Source organism: Protobothrops mucrosquamatus, unplaced genomic scaffold (genome assembly GCF_001527695.2).
Source record: "Protobothrops mucrosquamatus isolate PMUCROS unplaced genomic scaffold, P.Mucros_1.0 scaffold_69, whole genome shotgun sequence".
Lineage (NCBI taxonomy): Eukaryota > Metazoa > Chordata > Lepidosauria > Squamata > Viperidae > Protobothrops > Protobothrops mucrosquamatus.
In genome coordinates, this window is record NW_015386145.1 from 356,158 (window position 1) to 377,522 (window position 21,365).

General features: G+C 38.9%; 1 protein-coding gene across 1 annotated transcript in view; it reads left to right on the top strand.

Moving 5' to 3' along the window:
- RGS22 (regulator of G protein signaling 22) overlaps window positions 1-21,365 on the top strand; it is an 80,882-nt gene that overhangs the window by 26,255 nt on the left and 33,262 nt on the right. The window contains exons 11-15 of the mRNA XM_029283656.1: window positions 1,702-1,882; window positions 4,083-4,243; window positions 7,657-7,762; window positions 9,288-9,413; window positions 12,136-12,237. Of these exons, the coding sequence (XP_029139489.1) occupies window positions 1,702-1,882; window positions 4,083-4,243; window positions 7,657-7,762; window positions 9,288-9,413; window positions 12,136-12,237 (676 nt within the window). The remainder of the gene's footprint in view (window positions 1-1,701; window positions 1,883-4,082; window positions 4,244-7,656; window positions 7,763-9,287; window positions 9,414-12,135; window positions 12,238-21,365) is intronic.

Consider the following 21,365-nt stretch of genomic DNA (forward strand, 5'->3'; position numbering starts at 1 on the left):
AACCCCTATTCAACTGTAGAAGCTTCTAGGATGAGAAGCGAAATATTTTCAAAAAAAATACCCAAGAAAGTCCAGTTGCCTTTTGGAAAAGCACCTCTGGAATGTCCAATCTCTTCTTAAAAATCTCCAGTGTTGGAGCACCCACAATTTCTAGGCAAGGCAAGCCGTTCCACTAAATAATTGTTCCTACTGACAGAAAATTTCTCTGTCCATAATTCCTTTATTTTCATGATGTTTTTCAAAAGATAGTCTATAAAAAGGATGACAGTGGTTTTTGCTTGATAGATTGAAGGTCTGAGTTCTTACAATTCAAAAATGTAATCTTAAATCTTTAAGAAAAGAGGAATGACACACTTTAGTAGGTAAAAATCTCCATTTGAAGCACAGAACTTAATAATAATAATGATAAAGTTGGAAGGGACCTTGGAGGTCATCTAGTCCAACCCCCTGCTCAGGCAGGAAACCCTATACCATTTCGGACAAATGGCTGTCCAGTTTCTTCTTGAAAACTTCCAGTGTTGGAGCATTCACCGCTTCTGGAGGCAGGTTGTTCCACTGGTTAATTGTTCTAACTGTCAGGAAGTTTCTCCTTAGTTCTAGGTTGCTTCTCTCCTTGGTTAGTTTCCATCCGTTGCTTCTCATCCTGCCTTCAGGCGCTTTGGAAAATAGCTTGACTCCCTCTTCTTTGTGGCAGCCCCTGAGATATTGGAATACTGCTATCATGTCCCCCCTCGTCCTTCTCTTCATTAAACTAGACATACCCAATTCCAGCAACCGTTCCTTGATCTTTCCCACATTTCCTGAGGACTCAACTCTAAAAATATATGTGAAATCCCTCCAGATTCCCCTAGTATTCTGTGGAGGTCTCCTTTATGGAATCAAATGGATGATCTCTAGATTTCTTTTTGATACAAAGAAATTTTATTTGCTCAGAGGGCGAACACCTCAGGCTGTTGGTATGGTAAAGTAATAAAGGATAAAACTCAAACAAACAAACAAATACATTTCACAAAAATATTTTCAATCTTTTATGTCCCGTATATGAAAGATGAAACTAAAATGAAAAAAAACCCCAAATATGAAATGCCCAAAATAGGGATATCATAAACAAAAGCAACTCCAAATTATTTGATCAAGTTACTTGAAAATCTTTTTCTGTCTAGATGGGAAAATGTTGATCCACTATACCTAGCACCATCTATATGCTTAAGCCATTTCTACTAGCAATTCTTGACTAGAATGCCCCTACTTTAAATGGTCTTGACTCCAACAGGGATATTTCTTCTTGTTTAAACTCAAGAGTTCCAGGCTTTGCTGGTTTCTATTAAGGCTGTACTAGAAAATAATTTTAGGCGAATTCTAAAGTCTGGTATATTTTATTTTGTGAGTGTTAGAAGTTTGTGGGAAATTTTTTTGGAAAAGTTTCTGTGTGCTTTAATTTTTCATATAATCATTCTATTAGTTCTGTTGCCCTATTTTTCTTCTTGCAAAATAATCTATGAGAATCTTTGAAAGAGGTCATAATAATTAAAACAGTTCACATTGTTAGGAATGGACAAAACAGTAGCTTCACAAGGAAAAGGGAAACAGTTTTATTTCATTGTTACAATTTATGTTGTTCAGTCTTTTGATGATCATTTTTTTACTTTCTTTAAGCCCCCAAATATAAGATCTAGCCATAACCAGTCTTCCTTTTTTCAGGGGTCCCCGATTTTGTGTCACTCATAAAGCTGCCATTCAGGCCACCGTTACCAAGCTGAAAATCTGGCATGCTCGGCAACAGAAACCACGAATTGATGTGGATCCTTTCCCACAGATGGTGTCCCTGCTACCCCTGAGGCCGAAATCTTGCATGCCAAAAATAACATCTCCATGTTATCAGGTATTGCTTGTTACATTATACATTGGCAAAAGAAAGAGTGTCTGTCTTACCAATATAAGAAGCACTGAAGGAAAGACTGTATGATTGAAAGGTTGGGCTTGCAAATAAGAGGAGAGTCATAATCAACTTATATAATGTATATAAGCTATATAATGTAGTGTTGGAATACAGTCCTCAACCTATGGCCGTAACTGACACCACTATTTTAATCGTAAATGATGGCAGTCATTAAGTGGGTCACCATATGACCCTGCTCGATTTTACAACGTTTATTGTGGTGGTTGTTAGCAGAACGCCAGAGTCGTTAAGCAAACCCATTGCTCTCTATGGATTTTTTTTTTTTTTTTTGCCAGAAACTGGAAGTTGTCCTTGGTTTCTGGAAAAAAATGTCATAAACTCTGATCACTTGACTGAGGGATTTTGCAAACTGCTATAAATGCAGGCCAATTACTCAGTGCCCAAAATGAAGTCACATGACTGTGTGGGAGGAGATAGCCATCAGAACTTTGAATCTCTTTTGTAAGTCCCTTTGAACTTTAAACGATTGCTAAGTGATTGGTCATAAGTCAAGGACTACCTGTACCATATCTAGACTGCAAAAATATGGGTGACCACGAGGTGTCATTAGTTCACTTTCTATATCTCTACCACCGTACTGTGTGATATTTTTTACTTTTACACTTTAGATATGTGTGCTTAATACAGGTAGTCCTCAACTTACAGTCATGTGATCAGAATTCAGACACTTGGCAACTGGTTCATATTTATGACGGTTGCAGTAATCTGGGATCATGTGATCAGTTTTTGCGTCTTTCTGATAAGCAAAGTCAATGGGGAAGCCAGATTCCATTAACAACCACATTACTATCTTAACAACTGCAATGAATCACTTAACAGCTGCAATGAATCACTTAACAGCTGTGGCAAGAAAGGTCATAAATGGGGCAGAACTCACTTAACAAATGTTTCACTTAGCAACATAAATGTTGGGCTCAATTGTGGTCGTAAGTCGAGGACTACCTGTGGTGGGTAGTCCTCGACTTACGAGGTGGGTTTTTTTCTTCTGCATCCTGCAATCTATTAGAGAGCAACAAAATGCGTCACAAGGATTTGAAATAAATCTTAAAAGGGAGAGAGAGGGAGGGAGGGAGAGAAGGGAGAGAGAGAGAGAGAGAGAGAGAGAGAGAGAGAGAGAGAGAGAGAGACATTGCCTGTAATTTCATCATTCTTATAGTTGGGATTTCAAGACACATTACTTCTGCAAATGAAAAAGCCACATCTCTGTCTTGACTATAGCTATGCAGGTTTGCATACCTTTGTTGTTACACCTTGACTTTCCTCAAGGAATTCAAGGTGACCTATATTGCACTCTCTCCTGCAGTTTTGTTCCCAGAACAATGAATCTGTAGATCAGGGGTATCAAACTCAATTTCATTGTGGGCTGCATCAGCATTGCGGTTGCCCTCAGGGGGCCGGGTGGGTGTGGCCAGGGTGGGTGCGGCCTACTGGGTGGATGTGGATGGAGTGGGTGTGGCCTACTGGGTGGGTGTGGCCAGCTCTACATCGTTCGCCCGGGCAGGAGTGGGATAGATCTGAGGGTCTCTGGCAGAAGGGGATGGGACCAGGGCAAGTGCCAAGGCATGGTCCACTGGAGGAGCCTCACTGTTCCTCTCAGGCCATGCAGGGGGGTGCTTTTGGAGCTAAGACTGAATGCGTTTCAGCATAGATGTCCACCACAAAATTGTACATTAGCTCCTGGCTGGCCTGGGCCAGGGCCTAGGCAGAGGGGGCGGTTCCCTCACTGTTTCGAGGATGGCTTTGCGGGCCACATGAAACCACTTTGCGGGCCACATCCGGCCCCCGGGCCTTGTGTTTAACATGTCTGCTGTAGAATAACCAGAGTTACAGCAATCAATTCCAGTGGTACTCCTTGCAACTTCATGGCTTAGATTGTTCTCGAATATGGGCTTCTATTGTTTTAATCCAACCCTACACTTTTTAAAGTATACATTCATCTGAACTGGAAAAACAAGTTTTTTTTTATTTTGATATACACTAAAATTGCTTTTTAAATAATATGTGTATAATTATCAAAATGAATTATCTATAATATGATGCAGAAGATATCAAATGAAAATAGACATGGAGAAGCAAGAATTATTTCTCAGATGCTTTCACTCCTTTCCATCACTTTAATTAGAGAGGAGAAACTGGATTAACCCCGACTTTTTCAAAAGGAGCGGTGACGGAGATCAGTCCCCAAAGATCTACCAGGCTGTTATCTGCAGTTCTACCTCAGTGTCAAACTGCTGTTCAGAAAGATCCTTATGACTTAATAAGCTTGGAAAATATTAGAAAAAGGTAAGAACTGAAATGCTCATGTAAGAGAAGATGGGCACTTTTCTATGAATAGACATACTTCATCCTTAGCCAGACCAAACAATGACTTTGATGGAGCAGCATGCTTAACAAGGTCATGGGATGTGGGAGAGGTTGTCAGGAACTGTGGTGGTGTAGGGGTCAGAAAGCAGTATTGCAGGCTAACTCTGCCCACTGCCAGAGGTTGAATGTAACCAGTGCGATCTCTGTCCCATATCAAGGCCTGAACCTTTACTGGTAAGAGATCAAACAATCTGCTTCTTTCAGGGTACTGCAATAGACTATCACAAGGGTGTCAAACTGGCGGCCCATGGGCTGGATGCATCATGCACAGGCCACGCCCACAAAGGGAAAAAAATGTCACGATATGTCATGATATATCACATGACGCAATCAAGTTTGACACCTATGGTCTATCACCATTGTCTCAACAACCTTCTTCACAAAGGAGAGGTTGGAGATTAAATTATAGTAATATAAATCAGTTGGATCCAGAAATGGCCTCTTCAGAAGGAATATATCTAGCTCTACAGAAGACTGTAGTACATCCTCTTCCACAGAAAGGTATTCACAGTCTCCTAGATCCTAGCAATTACCTGTCTACCTGCTCCTCACAAGGGCCAGAATGTGCAGTAGTCCAAAGAACAAGTAGTAGAGCAGGGCTTTTCAACCTTTCCACAGATTGTACTACTTTTAGGACATGCCAATATTTGAGTACCACCAGTGCTTAGCAAGGTGTCAAAAACATGATGACTTAAAAAAGGGGGAGATTTTGGGTTTTACTGATTAGATTCATTTGTTGTTATAGAAATGGCTAGTTTATAATATTATAGAAAAGTAAAAAGTTGAGGTTCAATGTTAATGCTTCCTTCTACTGCAACAAAGGAAGTCTGTTCTTTGTCCCTTCTCCCCCTCACTTCCCCTCCTTTTCCTCCCCACTGTGTCGTACTATTTGCTTTTGTATTTTTGTATTTTATTCTATAATCTAATAAAATATTACAAACTGTAGTAAAAAAGGGAAAAAGTACCAGTTTTAATTCCTTTGGTGGCTATTCCTTTGCTGAATCACTTTCCCTTTGCACTGACAAATGTATGATGAATTTATCCATGTTTATTAATATGCATCACTACCAGCTAGATCAGGGGTCTTCAAACTTGGCACTTTTAAGACTTGTGGACTTCAACTCCCAGAATTCCTCAGCCATCAAGGCTGGTTGAAGAATTCTGGAAGTTGAAGTCCATAGGTCTTAAAGTTGCTAAGTTTGTAGACCCCTGAGCTAGCTAGTCGGCTCTACTTCCTCTCTCCTTTCTGAGCTCTTTCCACAGTGTAGTAAGAATGCACCCCCAATCCTTTCCCAGTAGCCTTAAAGACACAGGAATCAAGTGCAAAGCAAGAAAGGCTCACAAAATAAAGAAACACATAAACTCCAGGTTTTTTTTTTCTTTGAATTGCCTCAGGCGTGTCAAGTGTCACAATGTTGCAACTCGAGTCTGAAAGGCTCTGGCAATTGTGAAAAGCTTTAGTCTTAAATTAAGCCTGTTTACCTTGAAAGAAAACTTTCTAAAAGCCATAAACAGACTCAGTTAAAGGGGATAAAACTAATTACATTTGTTTAAAGGGATTAAACTTTTTCCTGTTGTCTTTTTTTCCCTTTCCTGCCCAAACCACCTCCTTTTATAGCTTCTCCTCTCTTGCCCCCCTTTTTTTCCAGTTCACCTCCAGCTCCAGCTGCTTCCGGAAGTGCCAATCAGCTGGAGCCCTGCCGGCTCCTGGAGCTTCTGCCGAGCCCAGACAGTCCTGCAGCTGCAGCTGCCTCTCCCTCAGGCTTGGGTTGCTTCGGCTCATTCCCCTCCCTCGCTACACTTGGCTAGCAGTCGCGTACCACCTGCCACGTAGCAAAGTACCACAGGTGGTACGTGTACCACCGGTTGAAAAGCCCTGCTCTATATTGACCCTTTCCCAGTAGGGAATTTGTCACCTTAAACAAAGCCACTGGACAACAGCACACCAGTGCAAAGAGGGAGGAGAAGTTAGGTACACATCCCCTCCCACAACCATGATGTAGGCGCAGACGTAAACAAGTGCCCATGTCTGGTCAAGTTGATTTCTCCTTTTCTTCCACAAGCATTCCAAGTGCCATTTCTGGTGCTTGATTCCCAGAGGACTCAAAGGCACTAAATAAAAAGAGGCCACTTGGGAGCAATAATGTCCAGTGCTTGGTTTGCCTCCTGTTGTCCTTTGCTCACCAGGCATTGAACCTAAGTGCTCACCACAAAGGTGAATAATTCTCCAAGCACCCCTTTGAAGCCAATTGGACCGATCCAAATAGCTTTCCTCACACCATGGAGATCATGGGTGGCTATCAATCACAATTGGGTCAGGGCATTATCTGACTATAGTAACGGGGTGATGGGAAACGCCTGAGCTTTACCAGAGCCAGTCCCCAGGGCACAGAGGCTGAAGTTCCCCAATACTAAAAGGTCTCTACCATCAACCTGAAAATCACTTCTAGAAGTCTGGGTGGCAGGATCCTGCCAGATATTAGGGTTGTTGTTACCCCGAAAGGATTCTAAGCCTGTCTCTGCAGCTCAGTCTGACATATAAGCATTCACACCCCACTATTTCAAGAACAAAATCCTTTATGATTACAGCCAATCCCCTCTCCCTTATCTTGGCATCAAGACTGCTGAAGCACATGAAACCCAGCCATGCATTTTCCCCAAAAGAAAACTTCATTTTGTTTACCTGGTCAGATTTTGGTAAATGCTGGGTCTGCTGCCCCACAGCAGATCATCAGTGAAGGTGATCTTTCTGCAGACTTGACGTGAACAAACTGCCCCCTGCCATCAGAATGTGTATTTTTATTACGATTTACTGGCATGCAAATGACTTTACAATGAATTCAAAACACAGTTATCTGATTTGTAAGTTTTCAAACTGCAAGAATAACCCGCTTCTCAGCACACACAGTACATTTTGTGCATATAATTTTGTTTTCAAATTTTAAAACATGGAAATTATAATGGAATTATGAATTCAGTACACCTTCCTACTATTGAATAAGTTGCGCAGCTACTATACATTACATATACATTATTATTTCTTAGTTCTCTGAACTTGCAAAAATCCATGCATATGCAAATGTTTCTATCCATTAAAAATAGAATAGTTTCTTTATTCATGAAACATAGTATCTCATCACAAAGATGATGCATACAAAAGGTTTAAGAAAAAGATAAAAGAATTAAATCTCTATATACTTTCTTATAACCTTGAAGCAGTTAAAAGTGATGGTACTGATTATTTAGGTGCAGAATCAACAACACTAACCATGATTTAATTTCTCTGATTACCCTCAAGGTCCTTTTGTGCCTATTTGTTTTTCATTGTGTAGGCCAGCAACAGCGTGCAGCAATGTGTCTCATATGACATTTAGTGATAGAATGGATTACCTGAAACCACAACTAGATCGAAAATACACCTATGCAGAAACGATCCCTGTAAGTACCATTTGAGTAACAAGAACTGTGGCATTAAATATCTTCTCTGTGAAGAGGTAGGATTCTTTTTTTAAAAATTGGGGATGTCTAAGTGAGAACTACTTTGGGTGACGGAGAATTGACCATAGCCATTCTTCTGGAAAAAGGCTATTCCGTGAACATCAAGAGTTTAACTGTTTCAAAAAGGCATATGAAAACTAATATGTTCATATATTTGGGACAACAACAAATAAAAGCAAATGCAAAATTTATAGAAGTTATGCAGATGCGCTTTCTTTTTTCTTGTAGATTCAAATCTCGTTGACGAATTAAATATAGAACATGTAGTATGGAAGACATCTATATCTGAAGAATACCAGAATGGAACTAGTTATTGATTGATTGATTTTAAACATTTTTATAGCTACCACATCTTATACTAAATTTTGGGCAATTCCCAATCAAGAAGTAAAACAATATAAAAAACATGTAGTGCCTCCTATTGGTGTGCAGCTAATATAATAGCTAAATGAAAAATTTATTGCCTACCAATGCTGAAATGATCTTGCAATGGAGCATATTCATGAGTATTCATTAATCCTTTCTTTTCCTCATGGATTAATCTTTTCCTGACAAATCTTTCTCTCAGTTCATCCATGTTTGTTTCCAAAGGCTGAAAAATTCCTTCTTTTTGTCTTCAAATTGAATATTGCTATCTAAAATTTAGTACCATGATTCTGGATTGAGTCTGTCACCAGACACAAATCTGTGATGAGAACTTGATTAAAATTTGGCAGGTCTATTAAGAACCAGCAGATATCAGAAATGCAGTGCTTTTTTTCTATAAAAAAAAAAGTGCCGGAACTCACACACATCATACAACCCGCCTTGCCTACCCTACAAAGTTCCATCCAAAAAAGGTGCCGGAACTCCATTCTGGGCGTTCTATGAGAAAAAAAGCCCTGCAGAAATCTATCTAACTATCTATGGTTAGTTAACTGTTGCAGCTAAAACCATAATCAAGATATGTCCACTTGACATATGTCAAGAAAGTTTAAGGAAAAAGCTACACAAAATGAACCCTACGGCTAGTTTTTATTTTTATTTTTAAATGAGACTCAGCTGCTACAAGTCCCCTTTAACAAAACAGCAAATCTGATAAATTACAGAGCCTTCCAGGGTCCCTTCGTTATTAATTATTGCAAAGAAGTGAAAAAGATCAAACTAACTATAATCATAGCATCAACAGAATTTAAAAACTGCCATCACCCACATGACTTTTTGTACCCCTCGAAAAGGGAAAACCTGTTAGTCGGAAGAAGACAGGGGCAAAGGAAGTGGGAGGCAGACAAATTTAAGACCAAAGTATATAACAAATGGGGGGGGGGAGAAACCTATGAAGGTTATAGTAAGAACAGCAAAACAAATTTGATATCTGATTGTGCTTTCTCTCTCAAATAAAAACAACAGCAGTTACAAAGACAGCTTTACCCAAGACACAATGAAACTGCATTATCTTGATGAATTGTTGTCTTCTGTTATTCAGGGTAAAATCGCCCCAGATTTTTCCGAACTAGGAAGTTCTAAAATGGAAAGAATGCTTCAATCTCTTTACTTGGAGAACAGAGCAGGCTACGTCTTCACCGACTTCTGCGAGAAATCAGGTGATAGGGTAAGAAAAACGTCTTATTGGTGGATTTCTTGGTTGGATTTTCATTAATATTTGGAGTCTTTCCACAGCTTTAAGGAGGAAAAATGGTTTGTAAAAGTCAGAATAGTGACTGGCCAAAGATCAGCAATTTAGCTTCAAATTGAAGATTGATTTCAAAACCTACAGTTTCACACATTTAAGTGAATTACATCTGAATACTAGTATTTTAAATAGATATGCTGGCTGAAGCTAGTGGGGTTAGTTTAGTACAGTGGTTTTCATCATACCCACTTAAGAAGAAGGTTCTGAAATATTTCCACAAAGTTTTTCCATTGTGAGAATTTAAACATTTGAACAAGTGTTGCCTTGCATGGTTTTAGTATCATTTCAGCTTCATGTGGCTCTGGATTATCTGTTGTAGCCTTCTTCTAGTCAGCATACTTAATTCTTCCAAACAAAACTATTCTCTATTTCAGAAAAGGTGCTATTCGCAGCAGGTTATTGTACAGCCATATAAAGGAGGTTATTAATAATATGGAAACAAATTTCTTCTTGAAAAGTAGTAAATTCTGTCTTTAGGGTCAACATAGCTATTCCATTTTCACTAAAAATGGAAGAAAAAGGTGACACTGAAAAAACTAGAATACATAAATTGATATAAATATATGCCTGTGTCTTCAGATTGAAGATGTTTCAAGAAATAGCAGGGTATCTTGTGCAATTGCAGTGGGGGATTGCTGTCTATTTTAGAGAAGAGTGCATGGTATTTAAATTCTAAACATAATTACGTGACAACGTAATTTCACTGGATTTCACCCCATTTATTTCACTGGATCTTATTTCCAACAAAATATTTAGAAAGGGTCAGAAATGCTTATCTGCAAAGGACACCTATTGAAAATTATGGGACTTTTACAGGTAAAAGATTTGCAGTGTTTTAACCCTGAGTATGCTTACTTGGAAACATGTTTCATTAAAGCTGAATATATTTCTTGTATACAAACATAATGCATATGTTTGTATACAAGAGTCCAGCAGGTCTTAAATGTTAAATTATATACTTTTAAAGCAATTATGTATTAAGCAATTATACACTTTTAAAGCAATTAAGTAGGATCAAGCTATATGAATGATTCCCACTACTGTAGATTCACTAAAATCAAAATAAAGTATAGTCCAATTTTTATGGTCAAAATGTACATGTTATGTCAGCTGGTTGGTTCAGTATTTTAAAATAATAGTATTAAAAATTGATTTTTTTTTTCGTTTTAAAAAGAGGAGATAGTGAACTAACAAGATTCATAAAGCTTTTTTTGTCCCTCTGGAAACACTTAGCTCTGAGCAATAATACCAAACTTTAGTAAAATGTAGTTGAGGGATACTTCATAAAAATGTATTATTATCCTGTTGGTCATGATAATAATATCAGTAATTGCTAAAAAAAATGCTGTCAAAACATACATTTTATATGCACATTATGAACCATTGCTTTATTCCATCCCAACGTGTTTAAACTTTGCAATTTACATTGTTGTTGTTGTTGTAGTTGTTGTTAGTTGCGAAGTCGTGTCCGACCCATTCCGACCCCACGGACAACGTTCCTCCAGGTCTTCCTGTCCCCTATCATCTTCTGGAGTCCATTTAAGCTCACTCCTACTGCTTCAGTGACTCCATCCAGCCACCTCATTCTCTGTCGTCCCCTTCTTCTATTGCCCTCAATCTTTCCCAGCATTAGGCCCTTAATTTACATTAAGAATTTAATTACCAATTATATGCAGAGTGTACAATAAAATATACAGAATGTATTTCAGTTGTTGTATCTTTATACATGCTGTCATTCTGCCAGTATCAAAAATACTACTCAAACTGTACTAAATTAAATATGATTTATAATTAATCTTAAGGAACTGAATGTCCCTTGGGATTCTTCCAGATGTCCAACTCTTTTTCTCCCAGCCATCTGAATTTACTTTAAAACCCACCCAAGACTTACTTGGGTTTCTTTGTTTAACTCTATCCGATCTGCTTGGAGATCAGAACACAGTGAGAGGGACTGTGTGTATGCTCAGTAGATAATAGATCTCCAGTGAAGCTTGCTTCTAGCTACCCCTTCAAACTACCGTATGTATAAGCCCATATCAATTACCCATTTTCACACATACAAAAAAGAGAATAAATTGCTAATGTTCCCTTATGATTCTGCACTCCTTCTAGTAGCTAATTTTTAGTGCTTCCCCACCTTCTAATGATGCTGTCCTAGGTATTCAGCATTTGAGCTTCTTTTGTTTTATCAAGCCAACATGCTACTATGCACTGGGTTGAAGCAAACATTCCCCGGCATTTGTCTTCCTTCCTGGTCTTTTAAGCACAGCAGCATTTGTGAAGTGTTTCTGAAACAGGATTTACTGTCTTAAAATAGCAGTCCCACCCTTAAATACAATATAATTGGCAAGGATTCTATCCACATTTAATGGGGGCGGTGGGTGGGTGGGAAGTATTCATCATCACTGTGTTCATTTGCCTAGAAGAACTCTTGAAATTTAGGACACTAACCTAACGTTTCTTAACCTTGGCAATTTTAAGATATGTGGACTCCAACTCCCAGAATTCCCCAGACAACCCTGGGTGGAGAAGTCTGGGAGTTGAAGTCCATAAAACTTAAAGTTACCAAATTGAGCAAGACTGCACTAAACAATGAAAACTTTGGTAGTAATATCTTTCCTCCCATCTCTTCCATCTGTAGCTATGGAAGAACAGCACATATTTTTGGTTTGACCTTCAGGATTATCATCAGCTTTTCTATCAAGAAACGCTCCATCCTTTGAAACTATGCAAGCAAGCACAAGTAAGTCATAAACAAGACTCTCTCTATCCCCAAGGAAAATAGAAACCCTAGTATTAATTGTTTTATACATATTTACCTTCATTGACTCAAATAGATTTGTAGTTGGTCCGTACCAAAAACAAGTCTTTATAGAGGGTCAAGGTTCGTAAAGTATCTAAATATTAAGGATACGTTAATAAGACAAAAGACACGTCGATCACAAAACCTAAAGAAAGAAAGAAAGAAAGAAAGAAAGAAAGAACCTTCCTTCCTTCCTTCCTTCCTTCCTTCCTTCCTTCCTTCCTTCCTTCCTTCCTTCCTTCCTTCCTTCCTTCCTTCCTTCCTTCCTTCTATAAAAGATTTGGAACTATTTGGAAATATTTGTGGGATGCTAAAAAGAAAGAATTGCTATGTATCAATCAGCTGAAAATTCATTTTGGGGCATCTTGTTTAGATAGGCTTGAAAAAAACTTCTACTTTAGCTCTTTTTTCTTTTTGGATGCATAACAGAAAAGAAAATATATTTCTGTCATAAATACAAACTATCGGGCAGTTAGTTTTGGAGGAGATTAAGCTGATGATTAGGGTGTTATTCAGTTTCTTGGTTATTATTTTTAAGTCAGCCCACGTTAGCTTTCCATCTTCTTGTTTTCTTGTCCTTCCACTTCATAATCTATGTAAATTTAGTACGTTGCTTGGGCAGGGATGATATATCTCCTAGTCACAGATTTCAAGACTAAATAGTGAACAGTATTTGTTTTCCGTTTACCGTATATAAATATGTAGTTCAGATTGTGAATTTGAGAAAAACTGGCATCTCTATGCAGATGAGGAATCTATTCAGATTTTTGTTTTTCTATTATATGCATCCATTCAGCCACTCTTTTGGTTTGTTGTATGTTCTCCTTGCTGAATTTGCTATAACCATCAAAATTGCTTGTTCATGCATTCATTAGTTCCTTCCTTCATGTCTATCTTGCTTATATGCTCTTTTTAAATGCTTAGTCCATATATTGCATGAATTTTTCTCAGCCAGAAAATGATTAAGAGATAAATCCTGCAGAGGTATTTGAGAACTCTTTTGTTTTTCACATCAGGAACATTCAGGCTTTTTTTCAGTCAAGACCTTTACTTTGCTCTTGAATAGGATGTAAGGAGCCACATTCTACAATATTGGTGCTTGCTTGTAGTTAGCAAGAATTACTACTACATTGGTAATTACTTCTTGAATTTATACTCTATCGTGCTTCTAATCTAACTCTGCTATGAGGACATCTCAAATTAAAATGGTAAAATATGTCATTGAGCCGCTTGTTATTCTTCAAGAAATCACAAGAAAAAGAAATAGATGAGAATAATATAAGCACAACTGAATACAGGTAGTCCTCGACTTACAACAGTTCATTTAGTGACCGTTCGAAGTTACGGCACTGAAAAAAGTGACCTATGATTGTTTTCCACACTTACGACCATTGCAACACCCCCATGGTCACGTGATTTACATTTGGATGCATGATCACTGGTTCATATTTATGACGATTGCAGAGCCCGGGGTCAGGTGATCCTCTTTTGCGACCTTCTGACAAGCAAAATCAATGGGGAAGCTGGATTCACCCAACAATCGTGTTATTAGCTGAACAACTGCATTGATTCACTTAACAACTGTGGCAAGAAAGGTTGTAAAGTGGAACAAAACTCACTTAACATGTTTTTCACTTAGCAACATAAATTCTGGGCTCAATTGTGTCGTAACTCGAGGACTGCCTGTAACATGTATGTTTTAAAAGCTTGAGAAAATATGTAATCAACGGGCATCGATAAAGAGACTAACATGGGGGGGGACAAGGCAGGTACATGCCATAGGGCTACCGTTACTTCTGGCTTCTTTGCACGTGCATATTTGCAAATATATTTTTTCTTTTTTATATGAGTGTGGTGGCCTAGTGGTGAAGACACTTGCCTTCCATTTGGAAGGTTGAGAGTTCAATCCTAGGTAGTGGCAGATATTCCTTTCCTAGAACGCAAAGAAAAAATATCTGCTCTGAAGTCCGCGTGGTGACAGGAAGGGCATCCGGCCAGTAAACACTCAGCTCCATCCAGTCTCCCCTGACTCTACCCCGCATAATTAAGGGATTACAGGGTCGTAAAAAGGGAGGGTTTGTTTTCCTTTTTATATGACATAAATTTACCATAGCAGAACTGAAGTTACACAGAGATCTGCCTATGGACAGTATGAACCAATATATGTATTTTTGGCTTTATGTGAATGAAGTCATAAAGAATGATATTAGTAATTGAATCTCATCACTGTTCAGTAAACAATAAAGGAAACTTTTTATTGTTATGCTAGATAACCATTGCTACCAAGATATATAAGGGGTTGGAAATCAAAAGATGGAAAATTTCATCTTGTGAGTTGTAATTTAATTAAAGATTAAATTCTTTCAAATATACTATAGCTGCATTATGAATGGTAGATTCTGCATCCACCACCCTAATTCAATAGATATCATTGCATTATATTTCATATGACTCTTTTTCTTTACATTATTTTTATTGTAGAATAGAATTCTTTATTGGCTAACTGTGATTGGACACACAAGGAATCTGTCTCCAGTGCATAAGCTCTCAGTGTACAATCATACAATCCACAATCATAATCATAATACAATCATCATGAAGCATAAGATACAACACTCAATGATAGTCATAAGATACTAAATAAAAACAATTAGCATAAATCATAAGGTACAAAAATCAAAGTGATAGTCATAAGATGCTAAAGGAATAGGTAATAGGAAAGATGAGAAGGATAATTTTATGTCTAGCTGTGCCTATGGAATATTTGTCTATCTATGAATAAATGGGAAACATAAATCCAAAGTTATATAAACATCAATTATAATGTATCAATTTTTAATTATATTATATAGAAAGAAATCTTTTAAAGTATGGGACGGAGAAATTACTAGGCAATTTCTAGTTGACCATCAGCTTTCTGTTAATTTTTACAAAGAAGGATAAAATGTGCTTTTGCCTATGAATCTTTAAGAATGGACAAGGTTCATGCTTTACCTTATTGACATACAATGAAAATCAAACTGAATTTGATGTTAAATCATTTTTATGCATATTTATTATTTAAGCAACAGTCCATGGAAACCATAATTATGATTTCAGTAGGGGAAAAAACAGAACACACATTGCTTCTCAAACTCTTACATACAAACGCATGCATATATTCCTCAAATGTTCGGATTTCCAATGTTTTGGTTAAAGTCTTGTGTTTCTTTGTAGTTTTAATGAAATGAATGCTGCCATAAAACCTGTAGGTAGTATCATGGACAAATTTCTGCCAGGACCACCAAAACGTTAAGCTCTTTTTGAATGATGGAAGAGATATGAGCATTAAATAAACTTGATTATTTTTATTGTCATAGCAGCATCATTTCAAATAATCTTCATTTCATGTCCTCTTAGTTTTTGTTCCCCCTGCTGGTTGTTGCAGGGTTTCATTAAGATCCTTGTAAACCAGTGGTTCTCAACCTTTTTAATGCCGCGACCCCAACCGGTCGTAAGTCGAGGACTAAACCGGTCGTAAGTTGAGGACTAAACCGGTCATAAGTCGAGGACTACCCAACCGATCGTAAGTCGAGGACTTTCCCTGCCCGGGAGCGCCGTGCATGTGTGGTTCTGCCCCCTGCGCCGGCTGAGGCGTAGCTGGCAAGCAGCAGAGACGGAGCAGGCTGACCACCAGCTGGCCCAGCCCAAGGGAGGTAAGGCACCCGCCGGAAAAGGGGAAAAAATGGCGGACAAAAAAAATGGCGGACAGCCTTGCTTGGCGCCCCCCGTGAAATGGTCGATCGACCCCAAATGGGGTCNCACTTCCCTCCATGTAGATGTGGTTCCATTGAGGACCACTCGCTGAGTACGGCCGGTCAGCCAGCTACGGATCCATCTGGTGGTGATGCTGTCTACCCCACATTTTTCTATCTTGTCAAGTAGTAGGTTGTGATGTACTTTATCAAATGCCTTACTGAAGTCCAAGTAAATTATATCCACAGCATTCCTCTCATCCACTGATTTTGTCACTTGGTCAAAGAATGCAATAAGATTTGTCTGGCATGATCTATTTTTGACAAACCCATGTTGGCTTTTAGTAATGACTTTGTTTGCCTCTAGGTGTTCGTTGATTCGTTGTTTGATTATCTTTTCCAGGATCTTCCCAGGTATTGAGGTCAGGCTGATAGGTCTGTAGAATAGAATTCTTTATTGGCTAACTGTGACTGGACACACAAGGAATCTGTCTCCAGTGCATAAGCTCTCAGTGTACATACAATCCACAATCATAATCATAATACAATCATCATGAAGCATAAGATACAACACTCAATGATAGTCATAAGATACTAAATAAAAACAATTAGCATAAATCATAAGGTACAAAAATCAAACTTTTACATACAAACACATGCATATATTCCTCAAATGTTCGGATTTCCAACGTTTTGGTTAAAGTCTTGTGTTTCTTTGTAGTTTTAATGAAATGAATGCTGCCATAAAACCTGTAGGTAGTATCATGGACAAATTTCTGCCAGGACCACCAAAATGTTAAGATCTTTTTGAATGATGGAAGAGATATGAGCATTAAATAAACTTGATTATTTTTATTGTCATAGCAGCATCATTTCAAATAATCTTCATTTCATGTCCTCTTAGTTTTTGTTTCCCCTGCTGGTTGTTGCAGGGTTTCATTAAGATCCTTGTAAACCCTTGTTGTGTAATCAGATAATTAGGGTTTTAAAGGGATTCCCTGGACTTATATACTTCAATAAGTCAGAGAGTTAGTTGCAATAAATACACACATAATAAAGTAGTAATATCTTGGATATATTTAATTTTAGAGCATACAAATTTTACTCCAGTCTTCGGATTTTCAGATGTTTTGGGGTTTTACACTTTTGAAGGCCCCAAAGCTTTGTAGACCCTGGGAACTTGGGGTCCATTTTTCTCTCTGTCTCAGCATCCTTCCTCCTAAGATGTATCAATAGCTCCTCTAAATTAAAAATCTCCCTTTACTTCAGGTGGAAGGGTTTCAGGAGGAAGAGTAGCTGTTTGCTCCTCTGAGAACAAACAGCAGGCAGGGGAAGGCACCCCATCCCTATTAGTTAGTCTCACCTATCCAGAAGTTTCAATCCTGACTTCAGTTGGGAAGCCTCTGTCTCCATGTGGTAGTTGTCCAACAATCTTCCTCTGATATCATCTCTTTTCCTCTCAGTACCTGAAGAATCCATAGGTGCTAAAGATGCAATGCAAGATCAGCCAGAGGCTTGGATTTGGTTGGGTACTGAGCATAGAACTGTTGAAGGAGTGTGTGGACATCAACTCCTATTTTCCAGGATCTGGCTGGGTCTGCTTAACTCTTCCAGTGAAATAAGTATTCCGGTCTGCCTCTCCTGTGCCAAAAATCCAAATATGCTCTATCTCACATTATTCCTTTCCCCACATCAACATCGAGGTGCTGCTGGTGGTGTGGTAGGTTGTAAGAAGTAAAGGGGCATCTTAGGACAGGAGGAAATGGAAGAAAATCAGATTTATCTTTAGTGTAATCCAGTGGTTCTCAACCTGTGGGTCGGGACCCCATTTGGGGTCGATCGACCATTTCACGGGGGTCGCCAAGCAAGGCTGTCCGCCATTTTTTTTGTCCGCCATTTTTTCCCTTTTTTCTGGCGGGTGCCTTACCTCCCTTGGGCTGGGCCAGCTGGTGGTCGGCCTGCTCCGTCTCTGTCGCTTCCCAGCTACACCTTGGCCGGCGCAGGGGGCGGAACCACGCATGCGCGGCGCTCCCGGGCAGGGAAAGTCCTCGACTTATGACCGGTTGGGTAGTCCTCAACTTACGACCGGTTTAGTCCTCGACTTACGACCGGTTTAGTCCTTGACTTACGACCGGTTGGGGTCGCGGCATTAAAAAGGTTGAGAACCACTGGTGTAATCGGAAGCTACAACTGAGTGATACAACAGAGCTACAATAAAGTGATTGGATTGATCAGTCCATGTACTGGGAAGAGTCTTAGATGCAATGGCATCTGGCTTTTTTAGACAGTCATGTATCAGGAAGAAATCTGGTAGAAAGCTAGAGGAAGTCTCCAGCAGCAATGGTGAGGTCAGTAGTTTCCTGGCAATGTTGATCAGCAGTTTGTTCGTAAGAAACCTTGGCAAGTTTCAGGAGTTATTATGCTGCCTGGAGAAAGTGATGTGAATGGTAGAAATATAAGGCTTGAAATGATGATATATGAGTAATAGAATAAACTGAGTTATTATAGTTGCTTAGGCCAATTTTCTTCCTGGCAGTTTAGTATGTAAAACCACCCCATTCCAATTTCTATAGGAAAATACAGAGAAGATGCCAAATAAACTTGGTTACAGATGGTGAGCAGAAGAGCACTGGTACATTCAGAAATTGGCCTTGATTATAAGAATTTGCCATCTATGGTTGCACCCTCAAGGACATAAGGCAGATTTGCATTCAATAGAAGGGTCCATGTGTATTGCTTGTGATGCCAAAATCTATTGGGACTTAAAGATGTATTGCAGAACAAGACTAAATTTGGAGAGTAGCAGAAAGGACCAAATTATGACATTCATCTTCAAAGATCTGAATCCTGTTTAATGTTCTGATTTCTCCACCTGAGACCCTGACCGGGTGATCATTGAATCATATCCTGACAAATGATTTCAGGAGTGCTTAGGACATCTATGACAAACTGGCCAGATTCTCTACAAAATAGACACTGTTTTTATGGAGAGTAAAGGTTGCAGCTTAATCCTAATAAGACTGAGGGGTTTTGGATTTCTGAGTAGTCTGGATTGGTGACCTATCATTTTTAATTCTTGATGGGGCAGTACTCCCCCAGATAAAATTGGTGTACAGCCACCTGCTTGAAGAGCAGATGGCAGCCATGGTCGGGGGGCTCTTTGTGTGTATTTGTGTTATGTGCCATTTGCATCCTGGACTGGGATGCTCTGCTTACAGTCACTCATACTTTAGTCATTTCCCTATTGGATTATTGCAATGCACTCCATATGTAGGGCTGCCCTTGAAGCACACTCAAAAACGTCAGCTGGTGCAGAATGCAGTGGAGCAAACAGTTTTGGGGGCTCCAAAAGCCGCCCATGCAACATTATTATTGTGTGAGCTACATTGGCTACCAGTTTGTTTCAAGGTGCAATTCAAAGTATTGCTTATTATCTTTAAAACTCTACATAGCATGGCACCATCTAACTCCCAATTTCCACCTGTTCCACCAAATTCAACAGCTGGGCATGCTCCAGGTCTTCTCTCTCAAACAGTGTCTTCTCTATCACACTGTCTGTCCTATGAAACACTGTCAGTCCCCCCATGTTCTTGGCCTTCTGGAAACTGTTAAAATCTGGCTTTTCCCCCTTGTTATTAAGGCAGCCAATTATATATTTGTTTGTTTTATAGTATTGTTATGCAGTTCCTTGGATTTTTTTTAAAATCATCTTGACACAAATGCCAGTTCTTATTCGGCTGCCAACTCTTTGGATGGTTCATCAGTTTTCAGCTTTGACAGAAAATTAGTTCTTTTGGTCATTTGATTTCAGAAAAGGAATCAGCAACTCTGGTCAAAAAACCAATTATAAATCACGCATGGGAGCAATCTATGGAATAATATCCCATCATTAAAGAGGAACATGGTTCTCATTAAGGTTGTTGGGGCCATCATAGTCGTCAGTCATGGAGGAAAGGGACCATATTGGAGAACGACAGTCACATTTACTTGTATTGCTTTGTTATGGTTCATCACACAGGTGTTCAGGCTGGATTTGGCATTTTTCTTCATCTATCAAGTCCTTCCCAAGGCCCTGAGATAGGCAGTTGTTGACATTTTGTAGTGTTAGAGGTATCGTCACAGGATGTAGGCTGTTCTGAGTAAAGATGCCTTTCCAATTGACTGATGGTGAATTTGTCAGTGCGGATAGTGTTCAAGTGGTGCTCCAGTTGTTTTGGGGATTGCACCCAAGGCACATATCACTATTGGTATTTCTGTTTCTGGATGTTGTTCTTTCCAGAACTGGTGCATTTGTTTCAAATATTCTCTTCTTGTGATCTGTAATAGTAGATCATTATTTGTTTTAAATCAATGTATAGTTGCAGCGGCTGCTGCTGGCCCTGGTTTTTCAGCTAATAGTCTTTAGTCGTATAGCCCATTTTTCACCAGATATCCAGGAACTCCATCACACAGGATCGTCCTTGTTGACCTGGGCGACTATGAGTCAGTATGAATTTAATCTAACTTGAGCAGGAGGCAGCATTGAAGTGGTCAGCAAGGTACATTCTTAGGGATTTGGTGCCAGGGTCAGCTGATCAGACTGGGCCACTACTTGATTGTGATGCAGACCCAAGGTTCTCATTTCTTTCCTGCCTGCATATTGTAATGGACTGAGGACCATTAATTTTTCTACAGGAGAAACAATTGACACCTATGCTTTATTACTGCAATGCACCATTTTGGTCTCAGGCCCTTTGCTTGTGACCTCTGAGTCCTTTCATCCAAAAGTTTTTCCAATTAGCTATCGTGCCTAAAAACCACTGACAAATTTACATTCCAGTAATTTTTCTAATGCTTTTAAAAGGCAACACAAGCCTGATTTATCTATTGTAGTGTGAAAGAAGTGAAGAATGTAAGCATTGATTAGAATCTGAACAATCAGGTTAATTTCAGGAAAAGAAGGGTTTTTCTTCCTTGGGATGTCTGTCATTAATTTTATAAGGTCATGTGTTAATATCTGACTGGTAAAATGAAAGATTCACAATCAGTGCTTGGAGTATACGTAGAGATGGCAATGTTTCTGCTAAGCAGCCACTCTCTACCATTTATCTGCTTATTTTAAACCTAACGGGCTTATTATTTTTTCTTCATTTAATTTTATTTCCATTCTGGCCTGGTGGTGACAGTAGAACATAGCATAAAGAGAATAACTATAACATTGCAGAAAGCTAAATCCACATGATCATTACAAGCAAATTCATCAAAGTGCAATATCTGAAATTCTTCCACTAGCATAACTAACAGCCCAAATGTAATATAACAAATCAACACATGTGAGGCAACTTTTGATAGTGC